We start from the raw sequence: 20,238 nt of genomic DNA, 5'->3' as shown, positions 1-20,238 counted from the left end.
TCCTGTGAGGTAGCAGGTCCTTATCTGACATGGCTTCTGGCAGGGTCAGGGTCTGACTCTCCCCAGCTTTCAGAACCATGAGAAATAAATTCCTTTTCTATCTTTCTTTCGATATTTATTTATTTATTTATTTATTTATTTATGTATGTGTATGAGTGCTCTATCTGCATGCACACTTGCATGCCAGGAGAGGGTATCATGGAGTTGCTAGGAATCAAACTCAGGACCTCTGGAAGAGGAGTCAGTGCTCTTAACCTCTGAGTCATTGCTCTAGCCCCTAAATTCCTTTTCTGTATAAGCTACCCAATCTCTAGTATTTTTTTTTTTTTTTTGGTTCTTTTTTTCGGAGCTGGGGACCGAACCCAGGGCCTTGCGCTTCCTAGGTAAGCGCTCTACCACTGAGCTAAATCCCCAGCCCCAACATTTTTTTTTTTTTCGGAGCTGGGGACCGAACCCAGGGCCTTGTGCTTGCTAGGCAAGCGCTCTACCACTGAGCTAAATCCCCAACTTCTAGTATTCTTTTACAACAACTTTCACAGACTAAGTCGTAAGGATCAGGCACATGACTTGAGAACCATGGCAGAGTCAGGATGATAAGAACAAATTACAGTCAGAGTGGGCATAAAGAACACAGATCTGCCAAGGAGAGGGCGAGATACTTGGCAGGCAAAGTGTGTCTGATGGTTTCTGGTATTTGGGTAAGGATTGGGGACAGAATGGTTAACAACATAGGCACAGCCCTGGCTTTCATAATTGGTGCATACTCAAGGGTGGGTGAGGAGGTGAGGTGGAAAGGCCAGGAAACAAATCTGTTATTACGAGAGATCTGTAGCAAAAGCAGAGTATGATGAGGTGGGAGGGGCGGAGATCACACAGAAGTCTTTGTGGCAGGAGGATTTAGCAATGAGACAGAATACTAAGAGGTCAGCATCCATTTTCCAAACACAGCAGCCTGAGGGCATTTTTCTGAAATGCAGAATCAGATGCTTCAGGAAATGCTATAGAAGTTCAGCTCTACCTTTCTGAGCAATTCCTTCATTCACTCTAGAAGTCCTTGCCCTGGAAAATCCAAAGCACAAAGACACAGACGTCTGTGTGCTAAGTGTACCCGGACTCCCTCTTTTGCCCAGGCATGTGTGCACTGCCCAGTGGAAGGCACCACTGACTTAATCTTCCAACTGCGTCCAGGGACCCCTCAGTCCTACAATCATCAGCTAGGTTCAATCCACTGATACTTCTCTCCTGTAACGCTTCTCTTACCTGCTCTCTCGACAGAGCCCCAGACTCCTTTTGATAACACATTTAAGACTGCCAATAGCTCCCCATGTCCCAGAGCAGCTGTGCTGTCTACCACTGGGCTGGTGCACTTGTATTCTCTCTGCTCACAGGGCTCTGCTCTAGGTTAACCAGCACTCAGACGTTTCCTTCTCCATGGGGCTAGTCCAATATGACATCATGTCCTCTCCAACCTGGGTCCTATCTTCCCTCCTTCCAACCTTTACTTTGCGTCTGTCAAGTCTAACATATTATCATTTAAAAGACTCTCCATCATTTATGTCTCTCAACTTGATATTAAGGTATGTGAATGCAGTGGTGTTTTGTCTGTAAAATCTCTAATTTCCAGTGAATCTTAGTTGAATAAGTGACTGTCTTTATTTTGAGGTGATAAAATGAACGTAAAATATAATAAAGCCAACCTTCAGAACTAGGCTTTATCATAGTCAGGTAGGAGAATCACTAAAAATAATGGAAATTTTTCCCATTAGGTAGACAGAATGTTTCTTGGATGAGAAACATTCAATCAGGTTCCATGTAGCCAATACTTTTACTCTCTTGTGTTTTCCCTGACTCCTAGAAGTAGAACACTGTTTTAGTTTATTTGGGGTATTCAGAGAAGGATGATAAATAGATGTTTCTAGAAATGTATACAAAAATAGCAACAGTGTAACAAAGCCATACATTAAGGACCAGACATAGTGGTACTTGCCTATGCTCCCATAGCATTGTGCTAGAGAAAAAGATTAACTGGGTAGAAAGGGTCTGCTGTCTCCTTCCTGTCAGCTAGTTCTACCCACACAGGCAGCAGTTAGCTAGTTTCTTCTGGATCATCTAATGAGGTGTCCTACTTTTCTTACACAAAACATAGTATAAATTAGTACAAATACATACTGCCATGTATTTTGCTCTTTTAAAAACTTTCACAATGTATTCTGGAAATCTTCCTGAATAGTTATACTGTCTGTCCTCTGTCTGCTTTCCACGGTGTCTTGGTATGCTGTCCAGCCATGCTTCAGTCTCTGTGTGGCTCAGACTAGCCTTGAACTCACGATTCTCCCGATTGAAGCCTCAAGAGCTAGGATGACAGGCACGCATCACCATGAACAGGCAATCTCTCTTTTCTTTTAAATATTGCATCAGAGTTGTCTGTCTCTTAAAATACATTATCCCGTGTGGTAAGGGGAGCTTTGTGAATGTGAAATAAATTATGCAGCCTGAAATGAGGGATTGCCCATAGGCTACTCGTCTGCTCCAAAATTCCCAAAGTGCATTAGAAGGGTTTACTCGTGAGGAGGCTATCCAGTCCCTGCATGTGTAAAGGCTAACACCCACCTGTAAAGGAGTTGCACACGTGTATACACTGTTTTGCTGAACAGTCCGCAAATGTTTTATCAGGTGACCAGGGCCAATGCTCCAGCCGAGCTGGGAAGGGAAAACACAAAAGCAGATTTCAAATAATCTAAGGATATATATCATCTCTAGGAGAGTCACTGGTGTAAACGACGAATACAGGGGATTCAGAAATGTATTCAGGAGGAAAGGTGGGGTAGTACTTATTGTTTCCAAGTCCCCAGCTCTGACCTCACCCCTCAGCCTGCCTTCTGAAGGTAAATACGACCTGGTATCACTGTGAGCCCGTCCCCTTGCTGATGTGCCACATCTGATATTCAGGAGGAATAAAAGCAGCAGGTACGCCTGCTTGAAGTCCAGGCACAACTGTCTCTGCGTGGCAGCTCAGACCACTCCTCCAAATTCCCCTGGCCTCCCAGTGTTCCCTGTGTCTCAGCCCCAGCCAGTGTCAATAAGGCTGAACGAGAGCTGGACTTTAACTGGGGGATTGTTTGTTGTTTTATGAAATGGTATCTCCTGCAGCCCAGCCTAGTCTTGAACTCACAAGATAGCTGAAGATGACCCTGGGGTCCTGATTTTCTTGCCTCCACTCCCAAGGCCTCAGGATTATGGCTTTGGCCTGGATGAATGCAACAGTTTACTGGTTGGTGCATGGGGGCTGAAGGTGGGCTACCTGCCCTGGCTTCAGAGTATTAGCAATGTGATTTCAGACAAGACAGTAACAATCCCTGTAGGATCGTGGGCTGTGAAAGGTACCCTGATTCCTGGTGGAGATAGGTCGAATCCTCAGTGACCCTAAAAGGGATGGCAGGAACATTCCCAGTGAAAGACCTCCGGAGAGGACCTTTCCCTCAGGAGGAGACCCCAAGCGCCCAATGACCGAGCTGAGGCCACTCGGATGCAATCAGCAAGAGGGTTTATTGGAAAACACAGGTACCTACGGGCACACAGTCTCTTCAGAGGACTTGTGCGCCCAGCAGCTCCAGCATGAGGCTTTTATAGGGTTTGGGGAAGCAGAAGCGGGCGTACAGAAGCAGATGCATAGTTATGGGGATTGGTGGATTTAAACGAAGCATATGGACATGTTCACATATGATTGGTTATTTCACATGATGAGGTAATAAGGTATAGCTACACACATTGGCAGGTTTGAATCATATTCGAATGAGGTTGTAACGTGGTAAGAGAGTACGTGCGGGCTGGGACGTCCTGAATGTCCGGGGCTAGGGGCTTATCCCTTCCTGCCAGGTGGCCTGTGAAACAGATCCCGTACTCCTAGTCTGTTCTGTATTCCTTTCCTTTTATGGTCTGTTAGTTTTAACGGTGACTCGGCTCTAGGTATCTGGGCGTGCCTGGGCTCGTTCAAGCCTGTTGCAGCTCTGAGTTAAGACTCATGGGGGTGGTCTTTCACTAGTCTCCCAGGAGAACAGGCCCCACGCATAGCTAGCTACAGCCCCCCACAGCCCCCTGTAGAGAGGTTTGAGACAGATCAGTCGTGTAGGGCAATGCCCCAAGCCCCTCCTCCACAGGTGAGGATGTGACCACAGGTTACATAGGCTTTCAAGACAGATCAGTCACATAGAAGCAGGACCACGCCCCCAAATATGTAGATGAGGTCGTCCCAAACTCTCAGGCCAGACCAATAGGAAGTACCTGCGACCCATCCAAAAACTGTATTTAAGTGCCGTGTTCAGTAGGATTAAAAGTGTGCAGGAATTATTCCCTTGTCTGAGAGCTTCTGTCATAAGAGCTGTAACACAGCTGCTTGGGGAAGAGATCTACTCCTCACCCCCCCCCCGCCCCGAAATCGCTGCCAGAAGCTCCCCTGCACCCCTCACCAGCTAGTCAGTCTCTGGCTGGCTCAGCCCAGCCCAAGCAACCCAAGCAGCAGCAGCAACAGCAGCAGAAAGGAGCAGCACCAGCAGCGGAGGTGTCGAAAGCATTCCCCAGTCCCCCTCAGTTCTCTCCCCTTTGCCTGAACCCATGCACCTAGCCAGACCAGAGATGGAAAGCCCCCTGTGCCCAGCCCCACAAATTCCTGTGATTTAGTTTTATAATCTGTAAAATGGGACTAATAACCATGCCCACTTTATACTGTACTTGTAAGAATCTGCAAATTTAGCATGCATAAAAACACTCAGGGTTTGGGGCCCAGTTAAAACCAGAGTATTAGTTTTATTTTTTTCTTTTCCTATGTAAACAAAATTCTTTGTAAAGAAAATGTATCATTAGTTGATCACTCCTAAGAATAAAAATCGCTAGATTTTTCTTTCTTTTAAGAAATTAGCTGGTCTCAAAAAGGATGAAACGTGGGTTGGGGATAGGGTTCAGAGGGTAAAAACTTGCTTGCAACCAAGCCTGACGACTCAAGTTCAATCTCAAGGATCCGTGCTTTGGAAGGAAAGAACTGACTCCTACACATTGCCCTTTGACCCCCACACATACCCCATAGCACATGTGCCCCTGCTCCCAAATAAATACATTAATTAAAACTAAAAGCTTGAAGGTCGACATGAGAGTTGAACAAACCAGTAAATACAGAACAACAGATCATTAATTATAAAACCCCATGTACATTATGTATACAATTAAATGCAAAGTTTTCTACAGAAATTAAAGTGCTGGCCTGTTTTTAAGCACCTGGTTTTTCTGTAGGGCACTGGGGACTGAACTGAAGGCTGTCACTTGCAAACTACATGCTCTACCATTGAGCCCCAGCCTAGCTGTGCCCTCTCTCTTACCTTCCAGCCGGTCACACTGAATGTCTTGCCAGCGCTTCCTATGGTTATTGTTCTCTCCCACATACCTGGAAGAGTGGCTTGAAAGAAAAGAGAAGTAAATAAAGTAAGTGGCCATATATCTCCTTTCTAGTTAGCTTTAATCAAATATAGTCTAAAAACTCAGTGTAGATAACATGAACTCAGTGAAAACAGATATATCACATAGTATCATTAGTGGGGTTATTTCAGTATTCTTTTTAGATAATTCAAATTTAAGCTCATATTTAGCTAAAAACATTGTAGTGCATTTCAGTGTTGGACCAATATGCAGACAGGCACAACACTTTCATCACTTTGTCTGTCTGTCTGTCTATCTATCTACCTACCTATCTACCAATCTACCTACTGACCAATCTACCCACCTATCTACCAGTCTACTGATCTATCTATCTATCTATCTATCTATCTATCTATCTATCTACTTACCTACCTACCTACAGGTCTACTGGTCTATCTATCTATCTATCTATCTATCTATCTATCTATCTATCTATCTATCTATCTATCTATCTACTTACCTACCTACAGGTCTACTGGTCTATCTATCTATCTATCTATCTATCTATCTATCTATCTATCTATCTATCTATCTATCTATCTACTTACCTACCTACAGGTCTACTGGTCTATCTATCTATCTATCTATCTATCTATCTATCTATCTATCTATCTATCTATCTACCTACAGGTCTACTGGTCTATCTATCTATCTATCTATCTATCTATCTATCTATCTATCTATCTATCTATCTATCTATCTATCCATCCATCCATCCACCCACCCATCCATCCACCCACCCATCCGTCCATCTATTTAATTTGGGGGGAGGGTTACCCCTGCCACTGTAACATGTGTGGATGTCAGAAGGACAACTGTTGGGACCTTGTCCGCTCTTCTTTCTAGGCCCTGGGTGTAAGACTGAGGTAACTTCAGGGTTAGTCACAAGGTACCTTTATCCACAGAACCATCTAGTCTGCTCAGATTTAACAATTTTACATGGCGAAACCATTTCCAAGGAGGCAGTGGTACCAGCATGTGCTAGTCATGCTGCAACATTAAGAAGCTAATTTTCCTGGACAGTACTGGGGATTGAACTGGGGACCTCTCACATGCTAGGTAGGCATGGGCTCTACCATTGAGCTGCTATCTGACACAGTGGTCCTAAGGGCTGGTTTTGGATGTGACTATTATGTGAGGACTCCTTTCTAGGTCTGTTTCCCCACACACCTGAGAGCGACAGTTCTAAATGAGCAGCCTCCCTGGGAACATTTAAGGAAATCAGACCTACAAATGCCCTGTAATCTATCTAATTTTGCTTTGCCTACAATGTTACTGAGATAAAGAAAAAATCCTATACTGAATCATGCAGCCATTTAAAGTGTGCAGTCTGCTCTGCAAGCATCACTACCATTGATTTTGGAACATATTTTTCCCAACCAGAGTCACCAAGCCTCTTGACTGATTATCTTCCAAAGTCATTCCTTCACGTCTGTCCATCAAATCCCTGTTAGTAGCTACCAGAGAGTAGAGGAAACAAGGCAGGAGCACTGGGGTAGGAATTAGGCATTGAGGTGGCAGCAGTGGACGTTCACTGAGGGCTGGAGTGGGGGCAGGCAGGGAGTGTTAGGCAAGAGTGGAAGGGCGGCTAAAGATACCGGTTCTGTCACTGGAAGATATCTGAGCCGAGAACATCTCATCCAGTAAGAGTAAGTTCTAATACCGTTTTCTTTCCTACCCGTCTGCCTCTGTAGGATGTCATACAGGTGAGGGTGGGTACAGAATAGAACGAGTCCTGTCATTGGATGGGAAGGATGGGCAGGAGAAAAGTTTGAGGGAAGAGGAGGGACTGGAGACTGGAGGAGAAGACAGGAGAGAAGCAATGGAGAAAACATGGAGGCTGACGTTAAGATTCCGCTCTGTGCATTTACAGGTTGTTATGAATGTTCTTAAGGGATGGATATGTACAGGGCTTTGTATGTTTAGGTGGGCAATTATATCTTATCAGTTGGGTCAGAGGTTATTGTGCTGTGTGTTCTTTCATGTGCAGATTTAAATGTAAGAAAGTGTGCGGCAGCTAGAGACACTGGGCCACCACAGAGTTGAGAATTCTGTGTGTTTCTTGCAAGATATCTAGCAGATATCTTGGGGGCACTGCAGTGCAGGATCTAGTGGGGACAAAAGAAAGCCATTTTATATAATTTTACAACAACACCCCTCTTTTTGTGATAGTATCTCACTGTGCTGTTTGGGCTAGTCTGAAACTGGTTATGTATTGGGCTAGCCTGAAACTGGTTATGTACACTACTAGGGTGGTTTTGAACTCACAGAAATTCACTCACCTCTGCCTTCCAGCTGCTAGGATTAAAGGCGTGCACCTCCACACCTAACTCTCAGCCATTTTCTTTTCTTTTTTTTTTTAGATTTATTTTATTTTATTTTTATATGTGTGAAGGCAGGAGGCATTGGGTGCATGCCCATGCTTCAGTTCAAACAAACTGCATTTTCTAAATAATTGCACAGTAAACTCATATTTTTTGCTTTACTTTAATTTTATAAGTTGTTGCAACAATTAAAGCTTATCTAAGTTAAAAATGTCTTGAGTGGGCCATCTACCTGACCACCTAAGTTGGATTTCTCTATCTCAGAGAAGAATAGAAAGAAAGACCGGACTACAGAGTTGGCTGTGACCTCAACACACCCTGTCCCTTGTGAGTGCCCCATCAATGCAAACATTTTAACAAGCCTTGTATATCTTTAGCAAATAACATCAGTTCTTCTGTCCTCTGGAGCTTATCACGTACATGGAAACGGTACGTAAGATCCTGTCAGCACAGCAGTAATTTGGGTGGAACCTGTGTCCTCAGACTTGGCGACAAGCATGCTCCCTGTTGAACTATCTTTCTGACCCACAACATTTGAATGTTAAAGGTTGGTCTGAATTTCAAACTGGGAAATAGTTCGAATGACCTACGAACAAGATAAGCCATGGTGGGTTCTGACACAATTTGGACACAAAAGAACACTGAGCTCTGCAATTCACATCTTGAACTACAAATTCTCTGTTTATACACACACACACACACACACACACACACACACACACACACACACACACACACACACACACACACACATACACTTGCCCTGACAAAAGTTAGTCCTCTTCCTTGGATCTAGCTGACATCAAAACTTGGATGACTGTTAAAAAGTATCTCTTCTACTCTGAGCCTGATCATTAGGCCTGCAATTCCACTTATCTCCAGATGGAGTCACCCCAGTGCCCTAGAGACACTTATCTAAAGCTTACAACACAAACTGTGTCTGGGTATGTTGTGATGCTGCTGCTTGGTAATCCAGGCTGGAGTGGAGAAGCATTTGTGAGTGTTTCCTTCTCATGCAGCTGCTGAGATCAAGCTCTGTAGTTTATACCTCTCTCTAGCCTTGAACTTGAGACCCTACTGCTTCAGACTTAGGAGTGGTGTGGGTTTACAGGTGTGTGTCACCATGTTTGGCTGGTGTTTCCATTTCTTCACATTCCCTATGAATCACCTAAGCTGGCAGACACATTTTGCTTCTGACTTTCACCCACAACTGGCCCTTTCCTTTCCTTTCTCTCTCTCTCTCTCTTTCTTTCTTTCTTTCTTTCTTTCTTTCTTTCTCTCTCTCTCTCTCTCTTTCTTTCTCTCTTTCTTTCTTCCTTTCTTTCTTATTTATTATTACATTTTGCTTCTGACCTTTACTCATGACTGACTCTTTCTTCCTTTCTTTCTTTCTTTCTTTCTTTCTCTCTTTCTTTCTTCCTTTCTTTCTTATTTATTATTACATTTTGCTTCTGACCTTTACTCATGACTGACTCTTTCTTCCTTTCTTTCTTTCTTTCTTTCTTTCTTTCTTTCTTTCTTTCTTTCTTTTTATTTATTTGCAGTCACAGAACCAATTCCTTTTGCTGTAGTTCTCCAAGTATAATGACTGTGACTCTGGGGACAAGGTAATATACAGAACTCTGAAAAGACACCTTAGGTTTTCTTCTGCATGGTTTTTGTAAGCCATTGGCAGTAGCAGCCACTTATCTGACTTTAAAAAAAAATTTCACGCACTTAACATGAGGAATTAGTAAATGAATATTAATCACCAAGTAAAAAAAATAACCCTCAGATGCATTTGCTGTGACAGCTTTGTTGTAGAGCTATGGATATAACTAGGACTTAAAACGATTTTGTTATACACATGGTGCTTTGCCTGACTGTGTGTCTGCGCACCAAAGTGCTACCATTGAGAGCTTGGACCACCCCAGAAAATACTGCAGGATTTGGGTGAGATAGCCCAGTAGCAATGGCAAAATCCAAAATGAGGACAGAATAGCAATGCCTTGCCGTTCTACAATTCCTCGATGCTGTTTGGCAACTGGTTTAGCACAAACAATTAGGAACCTCGTCATGAAAAGATCCATGCCAGGGTCTACACAGCAAGGAGCAGCAGGATTCTTGTTAAGAAGCCAAAGACAGGCAAAAGCCCTACTCTGCTAGTGTCACGGCGTCATAATGTGATCTCAAGACCCTTTCCTCACTTGAACATTTGTCCCTCAAGCACGATCCATCTAAATCCTTCCTATTCATGCTCACACAGATACCCATCACAGAGACTGTTTTAAAGCTGGCCTGGGATCCTTTCTGATCAATTGTTCCACATGTGACTAAACACATCCAGACTTGAGACTCTTGTCATAGCAGGTACCTATTTTTATGTGCTTATGTCCAGTATAGACAAGCCATTCATAAACCTCATCGCTGATGCACAAAGTGTCATGTTTGATGCAAAGGTCAGCAATGACTTGCAGCTCCTCTCTGGTATACACCTACACACATTAAAGGAAAGAGCACAGTCAATTACTCGACACAGGAAAGAACAGCGACTCCCAGTCTGGCTAAGCAGAGAGGCTTGCTCACGCTCACCTTGCCGATGGGGTTATGTGGAGTATTTAATATAATGGCTTTCGTTTTGGAACTGAATTTACTTTCCAGTTCTTGAGGATTGAATGTCCAATCAGAGCTAGTCCACTTCATCCCGTCAGTACGTTTCTAGGCATGAAGAATAAAATGTGATTAGAACTAATTAATTCATGTTTACTGTCTTACAAACAATCTAATAAAGGGAAAAGAAGACAAAAGATAGATCCGACAAAGGTAACTGAATAAATGACTAACAAAGAACATGCACGTGCGTACACACACACACACACACACACAGACACACACATACACATACACACACAGACATACACACATACACACATACACACAGACACATAGACACACATACATACACAGACACACAGACACAGATACACACAGACACAGATACACACACATACACACACATACACACACACATACACACAAACACACACATACACACACAGAAATACACACATACACACAGATACACAAACACACACACATACAGACATACAGACATACACACAGACACACAAACACACACACACATACACACAGACACACATATACACAGTCACACACATACACACATACACACAGACACAGATACACATAGATACACACAGACATACACAGACATACACACATACACACACACAGACACACACATACACATACACACAGACATACACAGACATACACACATACACACACATACACACAGACACACAAACACACACACACATACACGCACAGACACATACACATACACACACACATACACACATACACACAGACACACATACATACACAGACACACAGACACAGATACACACAGATACACACAGATAAACACACAGACACAGATACACACAGACACAGATACACACAGATACACACACATACACACAAACACACACACATACACACAGACACACATACACACAGATACACATAGATACACACAGACATACACAGACATACACACATACACACACACACACACACACATGAATGCATGCATGCATGCATGCATGCATGCACGCACACACACACAAATAATTAGGATCTAATTCAACCTCCAGAACTCAAGAGAACCTAGGTCTTATGTCCACACAGGTTAAAGGAAACAATGACCACCCCCCCCATCAGCAAAACAGCTGTTGCTCTTTCCCACAAGCCAGCTGTAACTATGGGGAACAGGTGACACTCTAAGACTGACGGAAGGGTCTATGAGTCACCTTATCTACTGTAGTCATTATTTTCAAGACTTAGATATGTCTTCAGTGACAAAGTAATTGGTATTTTACAACATTCTTCATGATAGGGGACTTACAGATCTCAGGGGAATAAACACAGGCACTGCTCCAGCCATTTTCACCATGGGCTCATAACAGTCGTAAAAAGGCACCATAATTATCACCTGAGATGAAAGCAAATAAGAAACAAATAAGGCTATCAGCCAGCAACTCCTCTCATGAGTTCAAGCAAGGCACTGTGCAGGTGACAGGTGCAGCAGTGGAAAACAGATCTGGTCTTTGTAGAGCTAAGGTCTTAGTGCAGAAGACCCCCTGGATATAAAGGCCCCAGGGAGTCAAAGCCAGAGTCCTTGGTCTTTCAGAAAACCTACAGATTGGAATTATAGTGAGGACATTTGAAATTGTCAAGTATTATAGGGGCACACACAGATTTATCTGAGGCCTAGACTGTTCTTCATGTTCTCAAACAGATGTTCTAACCCAAGCAGTAAGGATGTTTTTGGGTATTTCGAGTGACAAACTACAAGGTAGGATGCACTTGATATATCAGACAGTGATAGAAGCTGGATTCTGGGAATGACTCTGCACTACTTTCTAGGATGCAGTGCTAATTAAAAACAGTGTCTTGAGAGTAAACATGTGAATCAGGGGCAGAGTGGATGCTGTCATTCTTTTATGATGCCCACAGCACCTCGCCCCAGGCGTGTGGTATCTGGCATCTGTCTCTTTCCTAGTCTTTGGATCAGGTTTCTTGACTCTAAACTCTCCTCCAACCACCTTGCTGCAGGGTCAGGATGAGCAGCTGGTCTGATCTGCTGCATCACCCCCACCTGTAGACTGGAACTAGGACCTTTTCCGGTCTTTCATTTCCTTTGTTTCTCTGTGGTGGTTTGAGTGAGAATAGCTCCACAGGCTCCTATGTTCAAACATTTGATCCCTGGTTTGTGGAACTGTTTGGGAAGGATTAGGAGCTGTGGCCTTGTTGGTGGAGGTGTGTAGTGGGGTTTCAAAAGTCCACACCATTCCTCTTGTCTCTCTCTGCCTCATGGCTATTGTTTCAATGTGAAAGCTCTCATCTACTACTCCAGCATCATGAGTGCCTGCCTGCCTGCCTGCCTGCCTGCTACCAGGCTCCCAGCCATAATGCTTATGGTTTCTACTCATCCTCTGAAACTGTGAACAGGCTCTCAATTAAACCCTCTCTTGTTTGTTGCCTTGGTTATTGTATTTGGCCAGAGAAATAGGAAAGTAAGTAAGACAGTTTCCTTTCTCCCTTTCATCAAAATAAGATCTGATCTAGACCCGACCTCCTGATCCCTCTAAGTTGAATTCCCCGTGTTCTGGGATTATAGGCATGTGTGACCACACTTGTCTAGCTTCCTGCTTTTATATACTTTTTGAATATATGTCTTTGCTGTGTATATGGTCTTATGTGCAGTGTGGTTCACAGGTGGAGAGTCCGCGGACAACTTGCCCAGGTTGACTCTAATTCCATCACATGGGTCCTAGAGATCAAACTCAGGTTGTCCAGCTTTGCAGAAAATGGCTTTACCCAGTGAGCCACTTTGCCAGCTCATGCCTTTTTATCTTTTAAAAATCTAGCCCGATTTCATAAAAATGAAGTACAAGTCTAATTCTCACCCTTATGTTAATGCCTCTCTGTTATGTTTGTGAATATAGGTCTTCATTTCTAGATGATCAATTGAATAAATCCATATAATTGCTACCCCTAGATAAAAGAATATAAACATTTCTACAAACACGCACACAGATGAATGTTTTTATTGAACTGTGCTTGGAGCGAGAGGGGCTGCATGCCGGCCATATTAAAAGTTAGCAGTCACCCTGGGCAAGAGAACAAGCTGTTTCAAAAACAAGCACAAGCAAACTAACTACTAACTAACTAACTAACTAAGTAACTAACTAACTAACTAACTAACAAGTGGACAAACCTTGCAGACATAATAATGAAAAGGTGAAAAGAATGCTCAAGAGCCTGAAAGGTATGAATCCACTTTCTCTCAAGTCAAAGAGGCACGAGAATGAGCTGCAGTGCAGAATACAGAACGATAGTTAACTCTGAGGGAACACACACTCGGGTGGAACAAAGCCTCTGGGTGCTGGGAAGGGGCAGTGTCTTTATGTGCGCTATGGTTATATGGCGGTTTAACCCACTCTACATTTAAGGCTTGTTAACTCTGCTGCTCCATCATTACACGACTTCAAAATGGATTGGAGGGGAAAAAGAAAGGGGCAAACTGAGGACACGCTTCCAACACGGGACAGAAGCACAGGGGTCATGACAATGTCCGTACACTTACTTCATCTCCTGGGTCCACCAAGCCTTGGATGGCATTAAAGAGCGATCCATATCCCCCCACCGTCACAAGAATTTCTTCATTTGGATCAATTTGCTTTTGATAAATCTTTCCGTATAAGCAGGATAGCGCTTTCACAAGTGATGGATGACCCTGTTGTATTAAAGAGGAAGACAAAACAAAAACCCACCTTCAAATTCATTTTCAAAACCAATTCTTTAGTATTTCAGTAAAATAAAAGATTTTTATTTTACACGTGTGGGTATTTTGCCCACATGTCTGTATGTGAACGAAATGAGTATAGTTAGTAGAGGCCAGGAGAGGGTGTTGATCTCCTGGACCTGACGTCACAGGCAGATGTGAGCCACTGTGTAGGTGCTGGGAATTGAACCCAGGTCAAGAACATCAGGTGCTTTTAATCCCCGAGTCGCTCCAGCCTCCAGATTTGTATTTGCCAAGTGGCAATGAACTTGAAAGGCTTTTGCATTTGAGAGCTTCTCTCTGAATGGTGATGAGAACTTGAAGCTGACAAAGAGTGTTCACAAGGGAGAAGGTTTGGGAACACAGGATTTGTCCTGGGTTCAACCCATATTCTAAAACAAGCCATCCATACCTTATCTAATGTGTACTCGTTGCACATAGGTAAGGGTCACCACAAGACCACAGTATATGGATAAAATCAGTAAGTAACTGGCATTTTCCTTTAGCCTCTCTTGGAAGCTCCAAGCTTCTCTCTTCTATTATAGGTCTCCAGATATAGAACAGGTTATTGTGAATTATTCTGTGCTGCAGAAGATGAGAAGTTTTCCTACCGTCTTGCTGGGTCTGTTATTCATCTTCCTGTCTCTCTTCCGAGCCTCTGTAATTACTCTTTAACTCTTGTCTACCTTTACACCCACACTTTACAGCTTTTACGTATGAGACAAAATACTCCACATTTGTCCTTTGGTGTCTGCCTCAGTATTCCAGCTAACATGATGCTTGCCAGTCTCATCCACTTTGCTGTGGATGTCTGGTTTTCATCCTATCCAGGGCAGAATCGTCTCCTATAGAAGGTGCCAGTTTCTCTCCCATTCTAATGTTGAAACTCAGTCACCTAGACTGATCCAGTCTCTTAGCTACGGTGAACAGCACTTCAGTAAACATGGGTGAGGGTGACTACAATATGCTGATTACATTCTCTTTGAACACAAATCCAGACATTTCTGTGTGTGTTGCTCCTTTAATTTACTCAGGTTTTCAGCCCTGATGCCTCCCTTCACCCACTGACCTAGTTTGCTGGTCCTGCTTGTATTTCCTCTTGTGTTATGTACACAGTAATAAAGAGTATAGAAGAGATATTGTCCCTCTCTCTTCTTTGTTATGCTTTGCTTTTTAAGCATCTGGACTGGGATGAATTGACTTCTTGTGGCTCTATTACATTTCCCTGATGATTAATGATGGTAAGCATATTTGTTTATTTTTGCTATGGTTACTTGCGCTTTGGAAGCCTTATTAAAGAAATCATACCCTATACCAATATCTTGACCTATTTCCCTTATATTTTCTTCTACAACTTCCAGGTCTGATATGGGGGCTTATAGACCAGTTAGTGAGTGAGTGTGATAGCTGCTTGCCTGCCAATTTGACACAAGCTTGAGTCATTTGGAAAAGGGAATCTCGAGAAAATGCCTGTTCCCATACCCTGATTGGCCTACTGACAAGCTCGTGGTGCATTTTATTGATTGACCATTGATGTGGGAGGTTCCCAGCTCACTGTGGGTAGTGATATCCCTGTGCTGCTGGCTCTGGATGTTATAAGAAACAAGGCTGGGCAAACCCTGAGGAGCAAGCCAATAAGCAGCACTCCTCCGTCCATGGCCTCTGCCTCCGGGTTCTTTCCTTGAGTTCCTTTCCTGGCTTCTCTGGACAATAGACTACAAAATAAACCCTTTCTCCAAGTTGCTTTTGGCCATGGTATTTTGCCATAGCAAAAGACATCCTAACGAAGACCATGAGATCCCCATTACAGTCCTGGTCAGGTCTGTCTTGCTGTCTCCCCTCTTCTCCCATCCCCATTGCAATGCTGTGTATAGACTGCTTGGACTTTCCTAGTTCAACATTAATCTAAGAAATGTCTGGATCCCTGGGCATCATAGAAGACAGACAGGGTTAGAGACAGTGTCTAGTTAGAGACAGGGTTAGATATAGCATCTAGTTAAAGACAGGGTTCTTTAAGAAGCCAATGCTAAGGCTACGTGAGTGTTAATGAGAAAGCAAAGATGCTTCGAGAGAATAGTTTCCCTTCCCTTGATGTCCTGAGATCTCATTTTAGAACAGTAGTCAATGAACAGTCAAAATTCCTGGAAATTGGAGAAGGCTCATCCTAAGAGGTGAGGGCCATGGGCTCCTGAGTTTCCAGGTTAAGACAGTTGATCCTAGAAAATCAATTTCCTTTAAGGAAGAGGGGTTTACACACACATACTTTACACACACACACACACACACACACACACACACAAACACACACACACACACACACACACCCCAGGATGAAGTATCAGTTATCCCTACAGGGCCCTGATAGACTCACAAAGCCCCTTGTGTATTGATTCAGGTTATCAATAAATGCCGCCTTTGACAATTCTTCTTGTACATATGAAGGAAGGGTTATATCAGGAAAACCTTGTCCAAGATTCACCACAGAAGAATCCGCGGCCAACTTGGTAAATTCAACCCTGATTAAAAACAAAAGAAACAAAATTAGGAATTACTATAATTACAGAGTTAGCTTCAATATCATGTTTCATCATAAAACCAAAACTCAACATATTCCCAACAAAAATGTTACTACACACAAGGTGAATTTATCTAGCAAATGATGATTGGACTAATAATCTCAGCTTCCTTAGAGAAGTCAATTCAGGGACATTCATATTTCAGGAGCATATCACACACACATACATTCACATACAAATATATGGTTATATGTATGTATATGCAATGATATATACGAATATTCATGGGGGGTGCTATTACTAGTTTTTCTTGTTTTTGATACAGAGTATCATTGTGTAACAGAGTCCCACCTGTCCTAGAACTTGTTCTGTAGACCAGGCTAGTCTTGAACTCACAGAGATCCACCTACCTTTGCCTCCTGAGTGCTGGGTTTAAAGGCATGGGCCACCATGTCTTGTTTAATTTTTCTTATCAACTGCTAAAAGGAGAGCGAATAAGGAAAGTCTAACTGGGTATGTTGAATGTTCATAAACTATAATCCCTGTAACCCTCATAATCCCAGCACTGGGGAGCCTGAGGCAAGAGGATCAAGAGTTTGAGGCCAGTCTGGGCTACATGCATAGCAAGGTGTTTCTTCAAGAAAAAAGAAAAAGAAAAGGAAATGGTCTACTGTAAATTTCACAAAAACATCAGTCGAACTTAGTTTTAGATTTCTCTGGCACATGTTCAGTGCTGGCCCAGAGAGTAGCTCGTTTGCTAAATGAATCAATCAGCATTGCTTGTTCCCCCCCATTTAATTTTAATGGCGAATTAAAAGAACAGCTTCTTTATTGAACTGCATGTGAAGTTAAGAATCCAATGGAAGGGCCCACAGGAAGCTTTACCACCTACTCTCTAAGACACTCACCACACGTTTTGGTCCAGGCCTTCGATTCGTTTGGCATTTTTGAATCTCAAAGCCATTTTCTGAAATATATATTGAATGTTTCTTTTAATTATTCCATCAAAATTCAAAGAGGTCAGTAAATAATGGGCCACTCTCCCCTTTTCCTGTTACACTGTAAAGGGTAGCATGAGAGGAAGTTTTAGAACTCCATGCATCGTCCTCCAGACTTGTCCAACCCATCCCTACTGCTCCCCAGAATACTTTCCCATGTGGATCTAACATCTTTATGGTCTCAGCCAAGGACAACACAGTTCCAGCGTGAAGAGCTAATTAATTTAAAGGCACGAAACACACTCACGAGCTCAATAATAATATCAAAGGAAAAAGTTTCAAGACAATCTTGAACCACGCTACGAGGCTTGCATAACGTATTATGCATCTAGAATTTTATAAGAAAGTTCCTCCTATGGCCTACAGGATGAACTCAATAAATGGTTTAAAAATCCTTAATAATAGGTTACAGAGGGTTGGGGATTTAGCTCAGTGGTAGAGCGCTTGCCTAGCAGGCGCAAGGCCCTGGGTTCAGTCCCCAGGTCCGAAAAGAAAAGAAAGAAAAAAGAAAAAAAAATAGGTTACAGATAACACTAGGTGACATTAGACACTGTTCTGTGTGCTTTACATAATTAATTTTGTTAATGTTCATAGCAGTCCTATGTAGTGTTATGAATTCCACTTATTGAAATAACAAAGTCGACGTACCATGAAGACAGAGATGAAAAAACCTTTTCACATCTGGTAAGTTCATAAAAGCGTCTGAAATAGGCTCAGGCCAAGATCTGAGCCCACGATCTGTCTCTACAGCGCACACTTACTTATCCTCTACTGTCCTTCACATACTAAGGCTTTCTAAAACTATGGCCAGAAGTCACTGCTAAGAGTATAATCATCATTCCCACCAGGTCTACTCACACCAGCAAGCAAGCTAAGACTGTAGTAGGAAAATATTAGAAGCTATAATTATACCATACACAATATTTCAGTTCCTTCGATTCAGAGCTGCATTTTGAAGCTCTCTCGGAAGCACTGAATTAGCTTTAAGCTCATTGTTTGTGGGCTGGTGGAAATAAGAAAAATGATTGACAGCATTTTTGCAAGGAACTTTGTAATAGAATATTAAAGCAATTTTAATTCAATGTGGGAAAAAGATAATGATAATGGCTATTAAATAGACCATTGTTCTCATTCTATTTCCAATAACAATGCCAAAGAAATAGCTTTCTCGGGTTCCTATTGGTAATCTTTGAAAACTCCAGTGAAGGGAATCACAAGCAAATTCTCTGGAGGCTAAGACGCTTCAAGAACAGCATTTTGATGAAGTCCCGCCTGAACATAATGCTACTCTAGAGAATACGATTATAAAACTCAAAACACCCAGCAGGCCAGAGAAAGAGATTTTTAACAAAGGCCTTTCCCTCTTTCTGAAACAATGTTGAGAACATAATGATTCATTCTGCAAGTGACCAGAAATGCAAAGCAGGTTCAAATATAAAGATGTCATGAGAGCGATGGCACAGTGGGTAGAGCCCACTGTGGAGGAAGCCTGAGGACCTGAGTTCAGATCCCAAGCACCCATGTAGAGCTCGGGTTCGTACGTGGCCTGTAACTCCAAGATGAGGGGCTGAGATAGTAAGATCTCAGGGGCTGCCCCGAGTCCGGCAGTCCACCTCAAACACTGAGCTTCAGACCAATCAACGAGAGACCATGCCTAAACAGGTAGAGAGCAACTGAGGTAGATAGATAGCTAGCGTTGGGCCTCCAGACTCCATTCATGGCCAATGCATGGCTCCCACATGCACTGCTCCCCAACAAACAAAGAGAAAACAGAAAAAAAAATATCATGGAGTGCAATCGACAACAGAACCACAAAGTACATCTGTATTCCAAATTTATTAAGTTGAGGTCAAAAGGCACATTTCAACTTACTTTATTTTTAATTCAAAGTCTGTGTCTAAGCCAGCCACTTCCCTCAGCTGCCACTGCCTCCCCTCCATCATAATTCCGTGCCCCAACCATCTAACACTCTCAAATGGTGTACGTTCTCTCTTACTCTGCATGGAGCCTTTTCTCTGACAAGACCATCTTCCTACATCAGTATCCCAGCCTCAGTGTAGAGCAACCTTCCTAACGCCAAGACCCATTGATAATGTAACACAAATATCTGATATCCAGGATAACTGATATGTGACCCCTGTGAAAGGCTCATTTGACCCCAAGGGGTTGCAACCCACAGGCTGAGAACTGCCACGACAGGCTTCCCCAAGATTCTCCCCTCCCTTGAATTCTGTGTTGCAAATAAGATTGTGCCAGGTAGCGCTGTGTTTCGAGTAGTCACAAAGAGCAAGCATTTCTTTTGCCGGAAAGCATCCATTTCTCCTTTCTTTCAGGTGCCAGTGCTTCTGTTTTAGGAGGCAGGCTCTGTCCTGCACTTGGTCACTGGTCTTCCCTGATCGACCCTGCCCTGCACTTGGCTTAGCTCTTGTTCCATCTGGCACGTTGACATTTAAGTTAGACTTCGCTCCCTGCCCTCCCTACATCCAGGTCAAGTCCTTCTATGCTCCTCTTAAACACACAGTCTTCTCCAGTATTTTGTTCCTACCTTCGTTCACTTGTATGTCCTTGCATTACGAAAATAC

The 20,238-nt window shown here is 43.0% G+C and overlaps 1 protein-coding gene across 8 annotated transcripts in view; it reads right to left on the bottom strand.

Moving 5' to 3' along the window:
- Kyat3 (kynurenine aminotransferase 3) overlaps nucleotides 1-20,238 on the bottom strand; it is a 45,341-nt gene that overhangs the window by 11,189 nt on the left and 13,914 nt on the right. For 5 of the 8 annotated variants that reach the window (XM_039102972.2, XM_039102971.2, NM_001015037.1 and 2 more), the window contains 8 exon segments: nucleotides 17,567-17,625; nucleotides 16,514-16,658; nucleotides 13,945-14,094; nucleotides 11,701-11,787; nucleotides 10,362-10,487; nucleotides 10,144-10,264; nucleotides 5,370-5,446; nucleotides 2,611-2,700 (listed from right to left, as the gene is read on the bottom strand). In XM_039102972.2, coding sequence (XP_038958900.1) covers nucleotides 2,611-2,700; nucleotides 5,370-5,446; nucleotides 10,144-10,264; nucleotides 10,362-10,487; nucleotides 11,701-11,787; nucleotides 13,945-14,094; nucleotides 16,514-16,658; nucleotides 17,567-17,622 — 852 coding nt within the window. In that variant the 5' untranslated portion in view covers nucleotides 17,623-17,625. 8 annotated transcript variants of the gene reach the window in all.

The sequence above is a fragment of the Rattus norvegicus genome, chromosome 2 (assembly GCF_036323735.1).
Source record: "Rattus norvegicus strain BN/NHsdMcwi chromosome 2, GRCr8, whole genome shotgun sequence".
Classification (NCBI taxonomy): Eukaryota; Metazoa; Chordata; class Mammalia; order Rodentia; family Muridae; genus Rattus; species Rattus norvegicus.
Note: the sequence above shows the minus strand (reverse complement) of the source record. Positions and strands in the feature narration are given on the sequence as shown.